The sequence below is a fragment of the Urocampus carinirostris genome, chromosome 5 (assembly GCF_059441175.1).
Source record: "Urocampus carinirostris isolate Australia breed hairy pipefish chromosome 5, RoL_Ucar_1.0, whole genome shotgun sequence".
Lineage (NCBI taxonomy): Eukaryota > Metazoa > Chordata > Actinopteri > Syngnathiformes > Syngnathidae > Urocampus > Urocampus carinirostris.
Window position 1 is genome coordinate 11,042,984 of NC_142353.1, and position 19,001 is coordinate 11,061,984.

The 19,001-nt window shown below is 40.3% G+C and overlaps 1 protein-coding gene across 4 annotated transcripts in view; it reads right to left on the bottom strand.

Annotated features, from left to right (window-relative positions):
- Positions 1 to 19,001, bottom strand: part of wdfy3 (WD repeat and FYVE domain containing 3) — a 108,862-nt gene that overhangs the window by 27,772 nt on the left and 62,089 nt on the right. For all 4 annotated transcript variants that reach the window (XM_088335683.1, XM_088335684.1, XM_088335682.1 and 1 more), the window contains 13 exons: positions 18,292 to 18,426; positions 18,046 to 18,225; positions 16,570 to 16,803; positions 13,568 to 13,667; positions 13,330 to 13,490; positions 10,825 to 11,054; positions 8,256 to 8,365; positions 8,011 to 8,193; positions 4,392 to 4,555; positions 4,252 to 4,329; positions 2,071 to 2,301; positions 550 to 718; positions 307 to 476 (listed from right to left, as the gene is read on the bottom strand). In XM_088335683.1, coding sequence (XP_088191809.1) covers positions 307 to 476; positions 550 to 718; positions 2,071 to 2,301; positions 4,252 to 4,329; positions 4,392 to 4,555; positions 8,011 to 8,193; positions 8,256 to 8,365; positions 10,825 to 11,054; positions 13,330 to 13,490; positions 13,568 to 13,667; positions 16,570 to 16,803; positions 18,046 to 18,225; positions 18,292 to 18,426 — 2,145 coding nt within the window. The remainder of the gene's footprint in view (positions 1 to 306; positions 477 to 549; positions 719 to 2,070; positions 2,302 to 4,251; positions 4,330 to 4,391; positions 4,556 to 8,010; positions 8,194 to 8,255; positions 8,366 to 10,824; positions 11,055 to 13,329; positions 13,491 to 13,567; positions 13,668 to 16,569; positions 16,804 to 18,045; positions 18,226 to 18,291; positions 18,427 to 19,001) is intronic.

Genomic DNA, 19,001 nt, shown 5'->3' on the forward strand with positions numbered 1-19,001 from the left:
TACGTACGTGCGTGCGTTCGTGTTTGTGTCTGACCGACCAAAAAAAGGGCCAAGGAGGCATGTGGCCAAGGGGCTTGGCAAGGAAGCAAATATTTGATTAGAATGTCCAAAAAGTCTGATTCAGGAAATGTTGCACCAGGCATATGGGCAAGGGGCTTAGCAAGGAAGCAAATCTTTGATGAGAATGTCCAAAATATTTGATTTGGCAAATATTGCTACTTGCAACAGCATGAGGCCAAGGAGCTTGGCAAGGACCATTGTGATTGCAATTCAGTTGTAACGAAGAACAAAAAGTGTCTTTTGGACCTTCTCGCCCTCCTCCAGCAGTCGCAGCAGGGCGGTATTGTCGGTGCGCTGCTGCTGCTCCTCCTCAACGCTTCCTGACTCCAGCAACTGATCCTGGATCTGATCCTGAGCGTCCTCGTCGCCGCCATCCGCCGTTGAACGAGAGCGTTTCAGAGGCGCCTTTACTAGACCTAAAAAAAGGGAAACCTCCAGTTCACAATAATGGCTCCATAAAGAGAATACTATCAGCCTGTTGCGGTTTACCTTTGACCCTGGCGATGGTGTCCTCCCCGTGCTCAGGTTCGTGTCGGGTGGTCTCACCCTCGCTGCTGTGCTCCACGGAATGTTGGTACATCCCTGGGTTTCCCGACAGGAGGCGCATGTAGTACTCTTTGCTGTCGGCGCTGATAGCGCGACGGTAGCGGACAGGCTTCTGCTCAGGGATTCAAATTAAATAACATTAATATTTGAGAACATTTACAAACTTCACGTTGTCAAACCAAAAAATAAACAACCCTTTCGGGGATTGTTTCGCCTGTGGGTAAAGGCCAACTTCCCAAAGCTCGCCTCACCTTTGACCAGAGGTGGTCAACTGTTTGGTGTTGGGGGCCGCATTGGATTAAAAAATTGGCCAAGGGGCCCAAGTTTGGAGACCTATACAATTTTTTCATTTATGAATCAATATACATGCAGACATCTGAATATTATATTTCTTTTTATTTAGAAAAAAAAAAATAGATTAATTTCAACAAATTGGTTTTGAAACGTTCACAATAAAAGCAAAATAATATATCAGGTCCCTGTTTTCACGACTAGATTTGAAATTTAATCTTTCGTAGTATTATTGTAGTTTTTTTGTTTCTTTTTAGTATTTGTGTAGTATTTGTGTAGTATTTTTGTAGTTTTATTTTATGTATTTGTGTAGTATTTTTGTAATATTTCTATATTATTTGTGTCGTATTTAGGTAGTATTTTTATAGTAATATTATAGTTGCATTTTTGTCTAAATATATGTGTCTTATCATTTTTGTTGGTTTTCTGTCGTAATATTCCTTGGTAAAATTTCTATATTATACTTTTAACGGTAGTGGTATTTTTGTAGTATTTTTGTAGATTTCTGCATGTTTTTGTAATTCTTTCCATAGTCACATTTTTGTAGTATTTCTTTAGTACTTTTTGTATTATTACCGTAGTTGTATTTTTGTAGTTATATCGGTTCTAATATTTTTGTAGTAGTGTTTTTGTATTACTGTATTTTACTATAGTGGTATTTTGTAGTATTTCTTTAGAAGTATTTTTGAAGTCTTTCTATCGTCGTATTTTCTAGTATTTCGTTCATATTTCTGTAATATTATGGTGGTTGTATTTTTGTAGTATTTCTGTTGTAGTATTTTTGTAATAATTTTTTTTATTATTTGTATAGTAATTTCTTTTATTCAGAATGAAAGCAAAGTGATAGATTTGTCCTCTTTTTCAGCACTAAATTTGATAGTAATGTTGTAGTAATTTTGTAGTATTTCTGTAGTAGGACTTTTGTTGTTGACAGCAAAGTGACAATGGGTACAAGGTTGGCACCAAAATACCTTTTCTTTTATCAGTAGTAATTTATTTACTATTGTATATATTTTGACAATTTTCGTTTGGTGGGGTGGATGAAAAAGCCTGCCCCCCTGCCTTAGAAGGAAGCCATTTTTTGTTTTTTGTTTTTTTCAGACAAAATTTAAAAAATGAAATGTTGCTCATTTTTGGTGCCAAAAGATAGTACTTATCATATTTTTCTGGTACCTGTGTGGGGTTGGTGTTGATTTCCGTTTCTGGGATGTAAGGGTAGTGGATGTAGAACATGTCATTGCGCACCATCTTCTTGCGCATGCGGCAGGGGCCTTCGGTCATCTCCAGCACAAACTTGTCCAGGTGGGAGCCGATGGGGGGCCCCCAAAGGCCTCGTTCACGGAGAAGCTCGTACTCGATGGCCGCCCACTCCTCCGTCACGTACTTCAGCGCGTTCTGTTGACGCTGAAATGGGAAAATTCATTAAAAGTTGGCATAGCGCATGAAAAGACATTTTGCCAACCAACAGGAGCCCATAGACCAGAGGTGGGCAAACTACAGCCCACAAGCTAAATAGCTTAACAGGGTTTGTAATATAGGCCACTGAATGAAACGTTATCATACAACTTTATAATCTTCTTTTTTCTCGCCTCCACCCCGATCAATCAGGGGTCGGCTCCAATACACACACATGCGACTGTGTACGGTAAAAGATGCAACGATAATTCTACCCAACCGATGTGTAGAAACACCTGTCGTTGGGAGTCATTAGGTGACCAAACCCCCCAATTCCAACCCCTGATCCAGAGCGCCGAGCAGGAAGGCAACGGGTACCAGTTTTTTTTTAATCTGAACAAAAAGGTTGATAAAACGTATATGAAATATCAAGAACAAAGTGGTTTCCTTTTAATATTTTTTGTATTACCGTATTTTCCGCACTATAAGGCGCACCTAAAAGCCTTTATTTTTTTCAAAAGCTGACCATGCGCCTTATAATACAGTGCGCCTTATTTATGGATCAACATTAAGTTTTCCAACTAACTTGCAGCCGCCGACTCGATTTCCCCCCGAACGCCAAGTAGTACGCGGTGGATGCTGGGATTTATTTACCGGCGTTTCATTGGCTAACCAATGTGTCAATCATCATTTGAATCGATCACTATTGGCTAAAGTTATTTGGAGGTCAAGAGGCGGATCCTTTTTATCATTTACAGACTGCCATTGGCTCAAACGGCAAACAAAGCCTGCAATTGGCCGAAAAAGACGTGTCAATCATCAGTTGAATCGATCACTATTGGCTAAAGTTATTCGGAGGTCAAGAGGCGGATCCTTTTTATCATTTACAGACTGCTATTGGCTCAAACGGCAAACAAAGCCTGCAATTGGCCGAAAAAGACGTGTCAATCATCAGTTGACTCGATCACTATTGGCTAAAGTTATTCGGAAGTCAAGAGGCGGATCCTTTTTATAATTTACAGGCTGCCATTGGCTTAAACAGCGAAACAAAGCCTGCAATTGGCCGAAAAAGATGAATGCGTATAGCATGTGGCTGACGGCATAAAGAAAGCATTTTTTTCTATTCTGTATTTGTAAATATGGTATTCTCCTGGATTTACTACCCTCACGGATATAAGAGGACATTGGCTGCACATTATTATGAACACAACGACTTCGGTGAGCTATTCCCGGTTTTATATTGTATCTTGTTTCAGACTGAACTCGATGTTTCTCTGATAAGCGGTGCAGATAATGGATGGAATGGAGTGTCTATTTTTAAATTCAACTCAATTCCAAGTGTTTATTGTCATATGCACAGTAAAGTTGCGAGCGAAAAAGAAAATAGATACGAAGGAATGGTTATCATTTCTTGAATCCCAAGACTTTAACCTTCCGAATGATGGAACGATGCATTTGAGTGACATCTTACGGACACCGCATCCCCACGTGTTCTCGACACGTATTTGCGTCTTTGCAAGCTTTCGGAATGTTAAGGGGGTAATAAGTTGGACTGAACTATCCGACTGTTTTGTCCACGTTCCCATTGTAGCGCCTTATAATCCGGTGCGTCTTATGTATGTCAAAAATAGGACCAAAAACTATTTTTTCGGGGTGCGCCCTATAACCCGGTGAGCCTTATAGTGCGGAAAATACGGTACATTTATGAATATAAATATACATACATATGTTTATTTATTATTCTGAAAAACAAAAAACTCACAATATTTTTTGTAGTCTAGAGTTTAACTCTTGGTACTTTAACTAGTGGTACTGCCATAGAGGATTTCATAAAATGTATAAATTGGGTCCACAAATTCTGCCCTGTGACACATAATGTCATATGTTCTCTGTTTGTGATTGGGTAAAAAAATAATGACATCATTAGAAGTGATTAATGAATGAGATAGAAGTGCCTACCTCTTGGTGTTCTTTGTACTGCATGGCCACCAAGTCCCTTACCACGGCGATGTGTGTGAACATCCATTGGAAGGCTTCCTGCGGGTGCCCAAAAAACAGATTTAGACTGAAGACAGACCGGGGCCGGGACCAAAACCGACCTGTGCCGAGAGACTGTTCTTGCTCAGGCTGTTTTCTTTCTTGTGTCGCCGAACACCCGTGAGCTTGGACAGGCCGAAGCCGCTGCTGACCCGAGAAAGTTTGGACTGGGTAGCTGCCGCCGGAGCCGCCGCTTCGCCGCGGCTGATGCACTTCTTCTCGTGAACTGAAATTCAAAACATTGCTATGAGTTTCAGGTGGCGGGGCAGGATCGGCAAATTAGTTTAAAAAAAAAAAGTCTAGGCCAGGGCAAAGGAGCCCCTTCAGAACACCTGAGTAGCCTAGGAACAGTTTCTGAAAAAAGCTCACCAGTAATGGGTCATTGTAATTTTAATTGTAACAGACATGATGCTTTAGTGGTTGACTTAAAGTCTAAAAATTACAACTTGGTGCAAACATGGTAACAACCAGCATTGGGCCTGTTACTAAAAAAGTAAGGAGTTATAGTTACTCACTACTTCTTGCAAGAAGTTACTGAGTTAGTATCTAAAATACTGTATAGTAATAGTAACTAGTTACCAAGGAAAGTAACTATGTCTGTTACTTTAAAAATAAGTTGTTGTATGTCAAAGAATTTGACATTTTCTGACCAAAAACCTCAGTGACATCTTTGACCGGACATTACTTGTAGAGATAGGAATTCCGACTTTTTTTTTTTTTTTAGAGAACCAGCTTTTTCAGATCAGCTCACTATCTTTCGGGGCCCAAACATCTCTTCAAGTTGTTTTTGTTGTTTTAATCCCTACAAAAATTATGTAACATTATGACTTAAGAGAGGGTAAAAATAAAGAATAAAAGACAAAAATAGAAAAAAATGAAACAAAAGAAAAGACACAATGACTAAAAGAAAAAAGAAAGATCAAAGCAGAAAAAACTCCCACATTTTTATATAAACACATCAACACTGAAAAACACTGGAAATATAATTAAAACATTCATGAATCTACAAAAAAAAGATAAAATAGAAAACAATTTTAACCTTTTTTATACTTAACAGATTTAAAAAACCCAGAATACCTTAAAGAAAATGCATATTGACCAATCACATGAGAGAAGTAAGGCATCCCGGAGGGGATCAGCTGTTGTTTGGTAGGAAGCTAGCTCCATTCGTTCACGTCCAAGAGGTGGCTCATAGAGCCGTTTTGTTCACTAACAACACGTGTTGCCGCACCAGTCACAACACCACTGTTGCTTTCCAATATAGGGCTCAATTTTTTGCAAATCAGTCCTGATTCGCCTTTTCTTTCGGCCCATTAGTAAATACTACATTCTGAATCGCTATCCAACTGTATGGTATTCTCTATTTTAAATGGTGACATGACCCAAGAAGACGTGACGTAAACAACTCGGAAGAGACCGGAAAAGCGCGCGGCTGAAAATGGTGTCAGGTATGGCAAAAGGGGGCAAGCCAAAGTAACGCGCCACTTTTGACGATCAGTAATGGTAACGGCGTTGTAACAGCGAAAAAAATAATTCGTTTAGTTACCCAGTTATTGAAAAAATATAATCTTAATTTACCAAATTCCTGATATGAGTATTGCGTTTAATTACATTTAAAACTCATACCAGTAATTTGGTCCGTTTCCTTTATATGATAGTACAGCATCTGTATCGCACAAGTTATTTTTAGTCAAAGTAGATGACAAGCAGATTTTTTTGCATTCAACCTCTATCTTGTTTACCATAATTTGTGGGTGTGATTTGTTTGCTGTGTCATTGCCTCTCATAATTGGTGTAAGCTTCAATAAGTTACAAGGGCACACATTCATTCTAGATAGATCTACCTTCTTAAAAATGTACCAGATCGATGTCTTTGACTTTAAAATGTACAAAAGTTTCTTTCAGGTGAGATAGATATAGAGCAGGGGTCAGCAACCTTTTTGGTGTGGAGAGCCACTTTCAAATGTCCTTGTAAATCAGTGTGCCACACCAAGATCAATGACTCGCTCAACATTTTTTTAATATCCAACAGAGCTGTCATTTTACAACCAGTCCAAATATACAACATTGATATACATTTTAATCGTAAAACTCAGTGTTTTTCAACCCTTTTCGAACCATGGTACACTTTTATTTATAAAAAAGTTCTGAGGCACACCGCCCGTCAAAAATGTTTGAAAATGAAGTTATGTCAAATATTTCACTGTACTACCCCATAAGCAGATAATTAGTTTATGAAAGGAAGAAAATAATACTTAAAATAAAAAAGAACGATGTGCTTTGTTTTTATTTTTTACAGTGCAATCTTAAACTGATTTGTTAAACCAATTAAGTTATTAAATGTACTGTGCTACCTCAAGAGCAGATAATTAGTACAGAAAAAGTATATAAAAATCTACTGCAACCTAATAATATGGATGACTATTACAGTTCCTTGTCTGAAGATTGCAAAAATACTAAATAATGGCCTGATTTTTTGGAAAGATAAAATTGGGCAAATTCCAGCGGCAGAATAGACAAGGTCTCACGGCACACTAGTGTGCCCAGGCACACTAGTTGAAAAACACTGGTATAACTGACCAATTTATCTTCCACTATTCTTGTTCATCAATCAACTAAAAATGATTGTGAATAACTAGTGGAAAGGCCTGTAGCCATCAATGACTTTAACTTTTTGCCACAAGAATTAACCAGAATCAACCATTCTTCATAAAAAATGAACAACAATAAAAAAACAAGTGATATGGACAGCAACCATACCATTCATCAATGATATCTTGTTGCAGAAAATATCAACTTGAAATAACAGCAGCAAAGCAGAAGGCGCGTGCATGCGCGCACACACACGCTTCTTAAAAATATTAGCCATCAGTAAATGGTTTTCTGTGCTTTGCTATGCAGTGAACAATGTGGTAGCTTGTGTTTTTAGCAGTGACAAAAGGTTTTCAGGGTCTGTGTTTGTTTGCCGCGCGTTTTAATGTCTCCGCCTTCAATTCATGTTCATGTTTCGTCTCGTAATGACGTTTAACACTTGCCGTGCGAGGTACAACGCTCTCGAGGCATAATGCACAAAACAGCACGGTCATTTTTGGCACAAAGCCTCATTTGTCTGTCCACGCTGGCTGGAAAGAACGAGATGTTTTCGTTCGAGGAGCCGTCATGATTCGTTCATTTATCACGCGCGTGTTTTGTTGGCTGCGTTAAAACACGGAGCTCTCCTCTGCGAGGCACAGCGCAGTCGCGCACTCACACACGAAACAGAAAAGGAGGGGCGCGACCGTAAACACGGCGCGCAACTGAAAATGTCTAAATATCAGGTAAAAATGCGCTATAGACAAAAAACATTATTATTTGTATTGTTTTTTCATGCGCTCGCGTGCCACTGCTGCCACGTGTGTCATAGGTTGCCGACCCCTGATATAGAGAAAGAGGTAGACATGAAGAGAGAACTAGAGAGATAGTTGATTTGAGTGTCCTCAATTAGTAAATAGATAGATAGAGGGATCAAGAGATACAGATAGATCTATAGAGATAGAAGGATAGAAAAAGAGAGCGAGTGAGGTAAAGATAGATGGATAGGAATAAAGGGATAATGGGAGAAAAATAAAGAGGGTAACAGAGAGGGTAGGAAAGAGAGAGAGATAGTCCTTGAAAGTGTCCTCAAAGTAAGTGTTCCCTCACCGAGGTGGTTCTGCCAGCTCTTAAGCGCGGGCTCCTCGAGTGCATGTCGTGCGGTTGCAATGTCGACGTGTCCTCGGTCATTGCAGGGCAGCGCCACCTTGAAGATGTCCTCCAGCATCTGACGCTTGCTGTGCATTAGCTCCGTCCACACCCGGTTCACCGCCTTCAAAAGCAACTGCCGGCCTAAAAAGGAGTCAAAACGGGTATCATCAGAACTTCCGGGCTTTCCAAGTCCACAATCTTACCTTCGCTGACATCCTGACTGTGCACGGCGTCGCTCTCGTTTTCTGACGACATCATGACATGCCACGTGGTCATGCGGGCTTCTGCTTCCAGACCGAAGCCCTCCACGTTGCTGCACAAACACATGCACAAACACAATTAAAAATTTGTATTTTATTCGTTTTTACATCATATTATTCCTTTTGTTTTTCATTTTTATTATTGCTTTCATGAGCAGCTAAGGTAAGCTAGTAACACTAAAAGTAAAAGTAGCTAAGAATAACAAAAGCTGCTAGCAGAGAGCCATCACCAGCAGCCAAGTGGCTACTATGAATGGCTAGAGAATGAAACAGTGAGGAAAAAGCACCAGATGCCTGATTCAATTAACTCAGCAATATTGGATTGCAAGAGCGACAGTGGACAGCAAATGCCAATGAAGGACGAAGCGGAAGCAGTTAACAATAATTATAGCAGCTAGCAACAACCATAGCCTGCAGCCAAGTGGCTATCCTGAGTGGCTAGAGCAGGAAACTGTGGGGAAAAAGGTGGAAGATGTCTGAATTAAGGAACTCTGCAATGTTAACTTGCAAGAACAGATGTTAAGTGTGAATGGCACTTAAAGACAAAGCAAGAGTACCTAACAATAACAATAGCAGCTACTTGATAGTCCTAGCCTGCAGCCAAGTGGCTAACATGAGTTGCTAAAGAAGGAAACCGTGGGTGTACAAAAATCCCCAGATGCATGGATCATGGAACTAGGGGATGTTCGCTTGCAAGAGGGGCTGTGAAAGGCAAGAGATACTGAAAGTTGAAGATAACATTAACAACAGTGGCTAGCCTGCAACAGAGAGGCTACCATGAGTGGCTAGAGAAGAAAAGTGGGCAAAAAGCATGGTATTCGGCAATGTTAGTTTGGAAGAGCGCCTGTTAAAAAGCAAAGGACACTGAAGGATTAAGCAGGAGGAGCTAACAAAAACAACCGTGGCCTGCTGCCAAGTGGCTAGCTAGAATGCCCAAAAAGGAAACGGTGAAGGTAAAAGCCCCAGATTCCAGAATGATGGGACTTGGTGACATTTACTAGAATGACAGCTGTGGAGGATAAGTCACACTGAAAGACTAAAATAACAATAGAAGTGTCCAAGTGTGAGTTCGACCCTGCAGCCAAGTGGCGACCATGAGTGGCCCGAGAATGAAACAGAGGAAAAAAGTGGAAGATTCCTGATTCAACGATCTCAGCAATGTTAGCTTGCAGGAGCAGTTGTGTGTGACACTGACGGATGACGCAGGAGTAGCTAACAATTAAAATATCAGCTAGAGGTGATCCATAGTCTGCTGCTAAGTAGATAACTTGAGTGGCTAGAAAAGGAAACAGTGGGGGAAAATAATCACGGGATTAGACGATGTTCCCTTGCATGAACAGCTGCAGAAAGGAAATAACACTTAAAGACAAAGCAGGAGTAGCTAACAATAACAACATGGGCTAGCAAGGAGCTATAGCTAGCAGACAAGAGGCTAACATAACAGGCTAAAGACGGAAACCGTGTTAAAAAAGGAAAAAAGCAACATTTCGCTGCATAAGGTAGATTAGGCTGAAAATGAAGCAAACTTTATCTACATGGAACAAGCAGGTAACAATAACCACAGCAACTAGCGGCTAGCCATATCCTGCATCCAAGTGGCTGACATGAAAGGCTAGAGATGAAACAGTGAAAAAAAAAGCAGACAAAGTTGGAACCAACGACAAAGTGACGTTGGCTTTATGACCAGCTGTGAAAAAGCCATAGCCAGCAGCCAAATAATCAACACGAGTGTCTCGAGAAGGCAGGGTTTGTACACATTTTTTATGCCCAAATTCAATCACTTTTTAAGGACTTTCACAACCAATTTCCCAAATTTTTCCGTAATATTAAAAAAAGAAATCCAGTGCTGATCAAAAGAAAAGTAGCCTAATCTTCAGTTTCAAATGTTAACTGAAGCACCAACCTTATATTGGAACCCTAAAATCAGTTTAAAACTCTAACTTGTAGCCCAAACCCTGGCTCCTAACCCTAGTACAAAACAATAAACCTTGCTCTAAGCCTATTTTGGAACAATTCATTTTGTTTAGACTTTAGAACCCTACTATGGCGCATAAACCCTTCATATAACGCTAGCTGTAACCCTAGTCCAAACCCTTTTTGAGAACCCTAAATTCACCTTAATATCCTAAAACCTTAATTTCTAACCCTAGCCCCGATCCTATTTTGGAAACATAAAATAATTTGAAAACCCTTATTTAAAGCCCAAACCCTGGCTCCTAACCATAGCCCAACACCTAACCTACGAAATATGGCAACATCTTAAAGCATTTACAAGCACTTCACCAAAAAATCTAAGCACTTTTCAAACCTTCAAAACACAACATTAAACTATGAATATTTTCGAGGATTTCAAGCACTTGTACAAACCCCGAGAAGGAGAAAGGTGGAGAAAACAAAAGCAAAACATGTCTGACTAAGGGAATTATGTGTGGTTAAATGCCATTGCATGCTAAAAGCAATACTGGGACAATTCTTAGGGTTTTTGTAGATGCAAGATGGCGGCGTTCCTTACCTGCCGGCATGCAGGCATATGAAGCAGTGCGCAAGGCAGGCCACAAAGTCCTGGTCGTGGTTTGCGGGTCCGAGGACCAGGTTTCGGTTGACGGTGAGGACTCTTAACGCGTCTAACAGCGCCACCTGCTGCGCTACCGTCTTGTGCGGCCGGCACAGCTGGTAGAGTACCGTGCGGTTCAGGCAGTGGTACACAACGTCCAGGGACAGACTCTGAGATCGCCTCTTGGACTGAGGGAAAAAAGAAAAACGGGGATCTGAGGTCACGTTCACATTGCAAGGAAGTCGGATTATTTTGCAAAATGCGAACTGTATCCAATCTTTTAAAGTCCACCTGAACAGATAAACCAATATTTTCACCTCAGACCCAGGCCACTTTAATATGTGGTTCTAAATTCGATAAATCTCTCACCTTTTGGAATGTGAACAGACAAGGCGCATTAATGCAACCGGCACATTACTGTTCTGTGTTCAACAAGGCAAGAGGAAGAGAAGAAGTCAACACACCAAGTTTTTGTGCTACTAGGAGGGACTAATTATTACAAACTGCCCCATTAAACAAATAGCGACACATTTTTAGTTTTTCTTTTTAAGAGGTTTTGTGACTTGAGTTTCATTTGCCTTCTTAGTTTTCTTGTTCATCACAAGCTTCATTTCCATGGTTATCATGTTAAGGGACGCATTGCTAAACCAGTTTGTTTCACAAGATTCTAAACTGATTGAGGAGAACAGGATTGTGAGAGGTAGTTCAGACAATAGGGCGGCAGTAGCTTAGGAGGAGGAACAGTCATCTTGGGTCGATTCCCGGCTCTTCAGAGTTAAATGTCCTTGCGCAGGACACTGAACCCCCAATGCTTTAGATAATCAAGTAGCAGACAGGATGACTCCGCTATTGGTGTGTGAGAGTGTGAATGTGTAAAGTGTGAAGTGTATTGTAAAGCGCTTGACCCTCAGTGACTGGTAAAGCGCTATATAAATGCAGTTCAGTTACCATTTACCAATAGCGTCTCCAAATTTTTGTGACACAAACCAATAGCAAACCAGCATTTCATATGTTGTCGACCAATAGCAGACAAACAACTTCGAAACGTAATTCATCATACGCACAAACTCCAGCAAAGAGGAATTTTTGTTATTTTTTCAGAAGGCACAATAATTTGTTGTTGATGTGGTAGATTGGGAAAAAGAGGAGTCGAAAAAACAGTGCATTCTAACTGTAGGGTGAAAACATCACAAGGCGGGGAAGTCAAATCCTGGAGGTCGACTGTATTTGGTCTTTGATAATTAAATTAATTTAAATACACCACATTTTATTAAACATATTAAGCTCCTGGCTCGCCAACAGTACGGCTATGTTTCCATGGTTAGCATGTTTTTGCTTCTTCCTTTGACATCACTGCAAACCTTTTGGAAATAAGTACAGTAATAAAACTAAAATATTTTAGCGCCAAGTCACATGAGATTCCGAACTGAATGAAGAGAAAGTCATAGTTGAAGGTAATTTAGCCAATAGTATGTCAAAATATTCATGACACTGTGACGATAATTTCATATGACGTCCACCAACAGCAGACTTAGAGACATTAACTTCTTGTTGTAGGGTGGAGAAAATGCCATAAAGAGGGGGCGAAAAAACATTGTATTCCACATTGTAAGGTGAAAACGTCATAAGGCAAAGAAGCCATATCCTGGAGGTCAAATGTGTTTAGTCTTTGATATTTCAATTATTAAAGATAAATCAAATTGTATTCAACATATTAAACTCCTAGCTTTCTAACGGTCTGGCTATGTTTCCATGGTTAATTTGTCTTTACTTCTCCCTTTAGCATCGCTGCAAGCGTTGGGACCCATTTGGAAGTACAAATATTACATTATTTTAGTGCCAAGACACATAAGATCCTGAATTGAATGAATAGAAAGACATTGTGGAAGTTAATTCAGCCAAAAGCAAAACAATTGTAAACAATTTGTAAACAACAATTTCATATGATGTTGACTTACAGCAGACAAGCAACTTAAGAGCCTTCAACTTAGGGGTCTCCAACGATTTTCAAGCTGATAGCTACTGTAGTAATTTGTGAAAGGGGCACCCATTTTGTTATGCATTTTTAAAATAGCAACTTAGCTAAAAGCCTGGCCAAATAGCTAAAAAGGTAACTTGAATGTTAGCTAGAAAGGTAATCAGGTTAAAAAATAATAAAAGGGAGCTAGACTACTAGCAAAGAGTAAACAACCATCAAAATGACTCAGCACTTGTTAGCTATTTTCAGAACCGGCCCGTGTGCACCTTAACTGTCCTTAGGGGGCAGCCTGGTGCCCGCGGGCACTACGTTGGAGACCCCTGCTCTAACACGTCATATGCCCATTTTGGGAATGCTAAATCATCCATTGTTGGAAGGTGGGGAAATGCCATAAAGAGGGTCAGAAAAAACATTTGATTGCACACTGTAAAGCGGGGTCGCTATATCAAAGGAGTATAATGTAGTTCATATGATTTTTCAGGTACCTGTGCAATGAGCTGCACGATGAAGTCTACGACCATCTTGGAGTCTTTGTTGAACATTCCTTGCCACAGTTTGTCAACCACACGCTGGCAGAAGTAGAAGACATTGTGCACCAAAATCTGGTAGCTGCCGCCACTACTGAGAGGGAGTGAGGAATCTTCGCCTGGAAACAACATTTGTTTTTTTAATACGATTAATCAAAAATGTTCAATCGAGGGAGGTCGATTAGTCGTGTCTGACCGAGGAGAACGTCAGCGGCCAGGAGGTGCTCCATGACGCCATCCAAGAGGTTAGACTGGAACTCCTTTTGCTGAGTTCTGGTGGAACGTTCTGGAGATGCCTTTGAGTTCGAAAAATATGTATTGATTTGTTTAAATAGTGCAATTAATTTTGAGTGAAAAATTGCATCGTCTAAAAGAGGGATATCCAAAATTTTCAGAATGCAGGCCAGATTCGGTCAATTGAAAAGGTGTGAGGGCAGACTACCACCCCTAGCAATAAGTATGGAAGTCTTGGGCAATACCTCACTCAGACATTTTTTTCTGTAAAAAAAACTCAGATCACAAACATGAAACAATCATATGGTAATTTTAAAGTGCAACATATTGGCATTCAGAAACACTAAATTAAATTAAGAAAAAAACAAAACAATGGTCAGTAACTGTTACTTTTATCAAGCAAGTGCAAGGAAAAAAATGTGGAATCAGTGTATTTTGAGGTGAAATAAAGGACACACCCAGTCGATTTCCTTTCCTTAATTGGGCACCTGGCTTAGATTATGTCTGCTTGTTAGTCAGCAGTTAAACCAGTGCAGTTATTACACATTGGAGGGCTCCAAGACGAAGTGGATTGGCAAGATTCATGGATCCAACAAGAGAGATGTCTCTTGAGACCAAAGATAAGATCCTCAAACTTCTTAAAGAAGGTAACTGCTCGTATAGTTGCCAAATATGTGGGCTGTTCACAGTCAGCTGTATCAAAGATTTAGACCAAGTGCAAACAGCATGGAAAGGTTGTAAAAGCCAAGCATACTGGTAAGCCAAATAAGACATGTAGGCGTCAAGACAAACAATTAAAGGCCATATGTCTTGAAAACAGAAAATGCACAACAGAACAAATGACGAGCAAATGCGAGAAAGTTGAAGTCGATGTATGCAACAGAACTGTGCAAAATCACCCAAAGGAAACTGGATTTTCATATAAGAAAGCTGAAAGGAAACCATCGTTGTTGCTTAAACACGAAAGAACAAGACGGCAATATGCTATGGAGAGGCAATCATGCACTTTGGATGACCGGTTGAAGGTTAACTTCAGTGATGAGTCACGAATCTGCATTGGACAAGGTAATGATGCTGGAACTTTTGTTTGGTGCCGTTCCAGAGAGATTCACAAAGAAGACTGCCTCAAGAAAACATCAGAATTCCCACAGCCCTTAATGATATGGGGCTGCATGCCAGGCAAAGCCACTGGTGAGATGGCTAGGGTCAAATCTAAAATAAATGCACAAGTTTACATTGACATTTTGGACAGCTTTTTTTGTTCCTTCAATTCAAAAAATGTTTGGGGATGATGAACTAGTTTTCCAAGATGCCAATGCATCATGCCACAGGGCAAAAACGGCGAAAGCATGTTTTGGAAAAAGACGCATCCAGTCAATGTCATGGCCTGCAAATAGACCAGATCTCAACCCAAAGGAAAACCTGTGATGGAAATTGAAAACAATTGTCCACAACAAGGCCCTGACCTGCAATGATCTGGCAACTGCAGTCAAAGATAGTTAGCACCAAATTGACGAAGAATATTGTTTGTAACTCATCAAGTCCATGCCTCAGAGACTGCAAGCTGTCATAACATCCAAATGTGGTGGAACTAAATAGTTATGAAATGTTGTGTTTGGTATTTCTGTTTTTCATGATTCCATATTTCTTTTTCTCAGAATGAAGTGATTCCGTATTTTTTCCCCATGCTTGGTCTATAAGAGCATTTACTGACCACCACAAAGTTTTTTATTCCTTTCTTTTAGTGTTTCTGAATGCCAAGGAGAAGCACTTTTGAAAATCTTTATTATTTTTTTCTTTTTTTTAATCCGAGTTTGATCTACAGAATAAATTGTTGGAGTGAGTACTTGTCCAAGACTGATGATTTCATACTTTTTGCTCGAGGTTGTAATCGGCCCGGCATTTTTTGAACAGTCTATAAAAAATCACGCACAGGAAAAGGTTTGCAGTGCTTGGCGATCAGTTTCACTTCCTTGTAGCTTGCCTTTGTAGCATTTTCATTTGGTCTCATGAAAAAGCGCTGGTGTGCCTTTAAAACAGCTTCGTTTGCTTCTGCTTTTCACAGCGTTCGTGTCCAGTTAGCTTTTTGTAGTCAGTGGGATTCATTTGACAGTGCATCTTGAAAATATATTCTTTGAAAACAGCCAGTCGCTTGACAAATTAAGCAGACACTGTTGTTTTGGATTTCAGTGAAAACATATTTAAATTTTCACTTGCCCTAGAAACGCCGTCCCTTACAGCCAACATCCATTCAGTTTAGAACCCTTATATGGAGTTCAAACTCTGGTTCCTAACTCTAAAGATACACATATCAAGCTGTAAACCTAGCCCTAACTCTGTTTCAAACCGTAACGCTCGCTTTAAACCCATTTTGAAACTCTAAATTCAGTTTAGTATCCTAATATAGAGTTTAAACAGTAGTTCCTAACCCTTAACCTAACCCTAGCTGTAACCATAGCCCTAACCCTGTTTCAAACTGTAAACCTTGCTCTAAACCCCATTTGGAAACCTACATTCAGTTTTAAACTCTAATATGGACCACAAACTCTAGTTTCTAAGCCTACACCTAACCATAACCCTGTTTCCAACTGTAATCCTCGCTCTAAACCCATTTTGGAACCCTAGATTCGGTTTAGAACCCTAATATGAAGCTTAAACTCTAGTTCCTAACCCTAAACCTACACCTAACCCTAGCTGTAACCATAGCCATAACACTTTTTAGAACCCTAAATTCAGTTTAATACCCTAATAATGAGCCCAAACCTTAGTTTGTAACTCTAGCCCCAAACGTTTTTTGGAAGCATAAAACAAGTTAAAACCCTTATTAGAACACCTAACCTCAGAAACTTGGCAACAATTACGAGCATTTAAAACTACTCCTTTTTAAAATTCAAGTACATATTCAGGACTTTTCAAGTATTTCAAACACCCTTATGAACCATGATGGTTCTATGAAGCGCTAACCTCGAGCAGCAGGTCGATGACGGGCGTCTGTTTGGCAGCAGGCGTGACGCACATGTTGTCCATGATGAGCGCCCGCATAAAATCAAGAACATATTTCTTGGCAGGGTGATTGGTCAGCGAGGTCTTGGAGCCCACGTTGCAGTACTCTGATTGGCTGCGGTTCATGCCCGAGTCCGAGGCGAAGGCCTTCAGCTCCTCGGTGGGTGAGCTAGCCTCGTCGTCAAGATCGCTAACCTGTAGATAGATAGATAGATACTTTATTCATCCCCGCAGAATTAGAATTAGCGTCACGTTTAACCATATGAAAATTGCGTGGATTATTTAATAAGAATAATGTATCACACTCAACTACCACACATCGAGACACATGACCAAGCAGCTAGATTTATGTGTCTTCCTTGAGTGTTGCTAGCTGCTAAAGCTAGCTTTTGTCTTTCACCACTAGCTGCTAATACCACGAATGGCAAATGTTTGTAGTGGCATTGGTTATATTAGCCACTATTGCTACAACAAGTTTGGGGATGCTAAAACTAGTAACCAAGTGGGCAACGCTAAAAGCTAATGCTAGTAGGGACTAATGCTTGTGGCAAAACCAACCACAAATGCTCGTGTCCAGGTTGGCAACACTCAAAATAATAAACAAGTGAGAAACGCTAGTAGCAGTTATAACTTGTGGTCATATTGGGGAAACTACTCAATAATAGTAGCATCAGTCAAGTCAGCAACACTAGACACTAAAGCTGGTAGAGGCTAATGCTAAGAAATTTTAGCATTAAAATAATAAAAAATAAGAAATTTAAATTAATCAAAATGCTAAATTTTCAAAATTTCTGCTACAGTTGTCAGCGTTGCTGGTGTTTGTATCTTTTCAATCGGCAAACTAGTGCTAGTAGCAGCTAATTTTAGTAGATTTTAGCTTTCATATTTAAAATTTGTCTTACGTTAGATTTCTACAGGGTGTTTAATGTTGCTAGCCACTAATTTTAGTGTTTTTGCCTTTTGATGCTGGCTACTAATGCTAGCAGCAGTTAATGGCAGTATATTTTAGCATTAAATTATCCATAACAATACAGTGGAATAACTATTCAAAAATCAGACAACAGATTTTTATGTCTTCCGCTCGCATTACCAATGTTCCTAACCTCTAAACTATTGTTTGTGTCTTTTCATGCTAGCCTTTAGCAGCCAATTCTGCAACGCTAGCCATCCTTGCTAGTAGATTTTAGGAATTCATTCTCTGCAATAAAATAACTGAATTCATATTAAAAAAAATCTGAAATATTTTTACTGTTTCTGCAAGTGTTGACAGTGCCGCTAGCCGCTAATGCTGGCGTTTTATGTACTTCAATGCAAGCTTCTTGTAGCCAAGTCAGCAACGCCAGCAGCTAAAGCTATTATATTTTAAAATGAAATTATCTGTGATAAGAAATTTGAAAGAATCTTGAGAGGAAATCAGCTAGTTTAAGCTATAGTTACCATCTCAGAGTAAGGCCTCATGTTGAAGGGGAAGACCGAGGCAGCTAGGGCGCACAGGAAGTCCGGACTGTGCCAAAGTGGGGCCAGGTCTGGGACGTTGTGGTACAGATACCGGAAAAACTGCATCAGAGTTACTGGGTACTCCCGGAGCCAGGATCCCTCCTCCTCTGACTGCCACGGCTGTTGCAAATGGCACAAGTTTGAGGTTGAAGTTTTTTACAGGGAAAGAATGCATTTGTAGCTTACCAGGTTTAGCATGCTACGTAGCATGGCCAGCAGCAGAAAAGCGGCCTCGGTGCAGACGCTGTGAATGGAGCCCACCACGGTTGCGCTTGAGGCTGGCACGCCAAAAATGAAGGTCCACATGGAGTCCAGGTCAAACTGAAGCAGAAAAATCATCATAATTGTCATTGAACTTGTATTTTTTATATTCAGTAATCCCTCGTTTATCGCATCTAATGGGGAACAGAAAACCTGGCGATACGTGAAGATCGCCCAAAAAAGCTGCTGTCTCGGCCCCCGCTCTAAACAAAAGTAAACTTGGGATAATGGATCACAGCAACAACAGTGCAGTTAATTTTAAGCAGGACAAAATGGCTCGCTTCAGAAGCCCAAACCGAAAAAAAGTGCCCCTGTTCTGAAAATAATTGACTAGGGATAATGGATCGCAGTCACAACCATGCATTTAATTTTAGACGAGCCAGAATGGCACAGATTCCGACCAAAGTGTCTTCTGCCGGTCCCTACTCTCAACTGGGATAAAATCACAGCTGAACAAGCGCAATTCACTTTTGGTGGACAGAATAGCAAAAAAGAGCAGCAAGGCCCGACAATAGCACGCTCCGTTTCATCCTGCGTGCAGCAATATGAGATCAAGGATAATGGATTAGGGTCGCACGAGTGCATTCCACTTTTTGGTGGACAGAATAGGATGAAAGAGCCGCAAGGCCTGACAA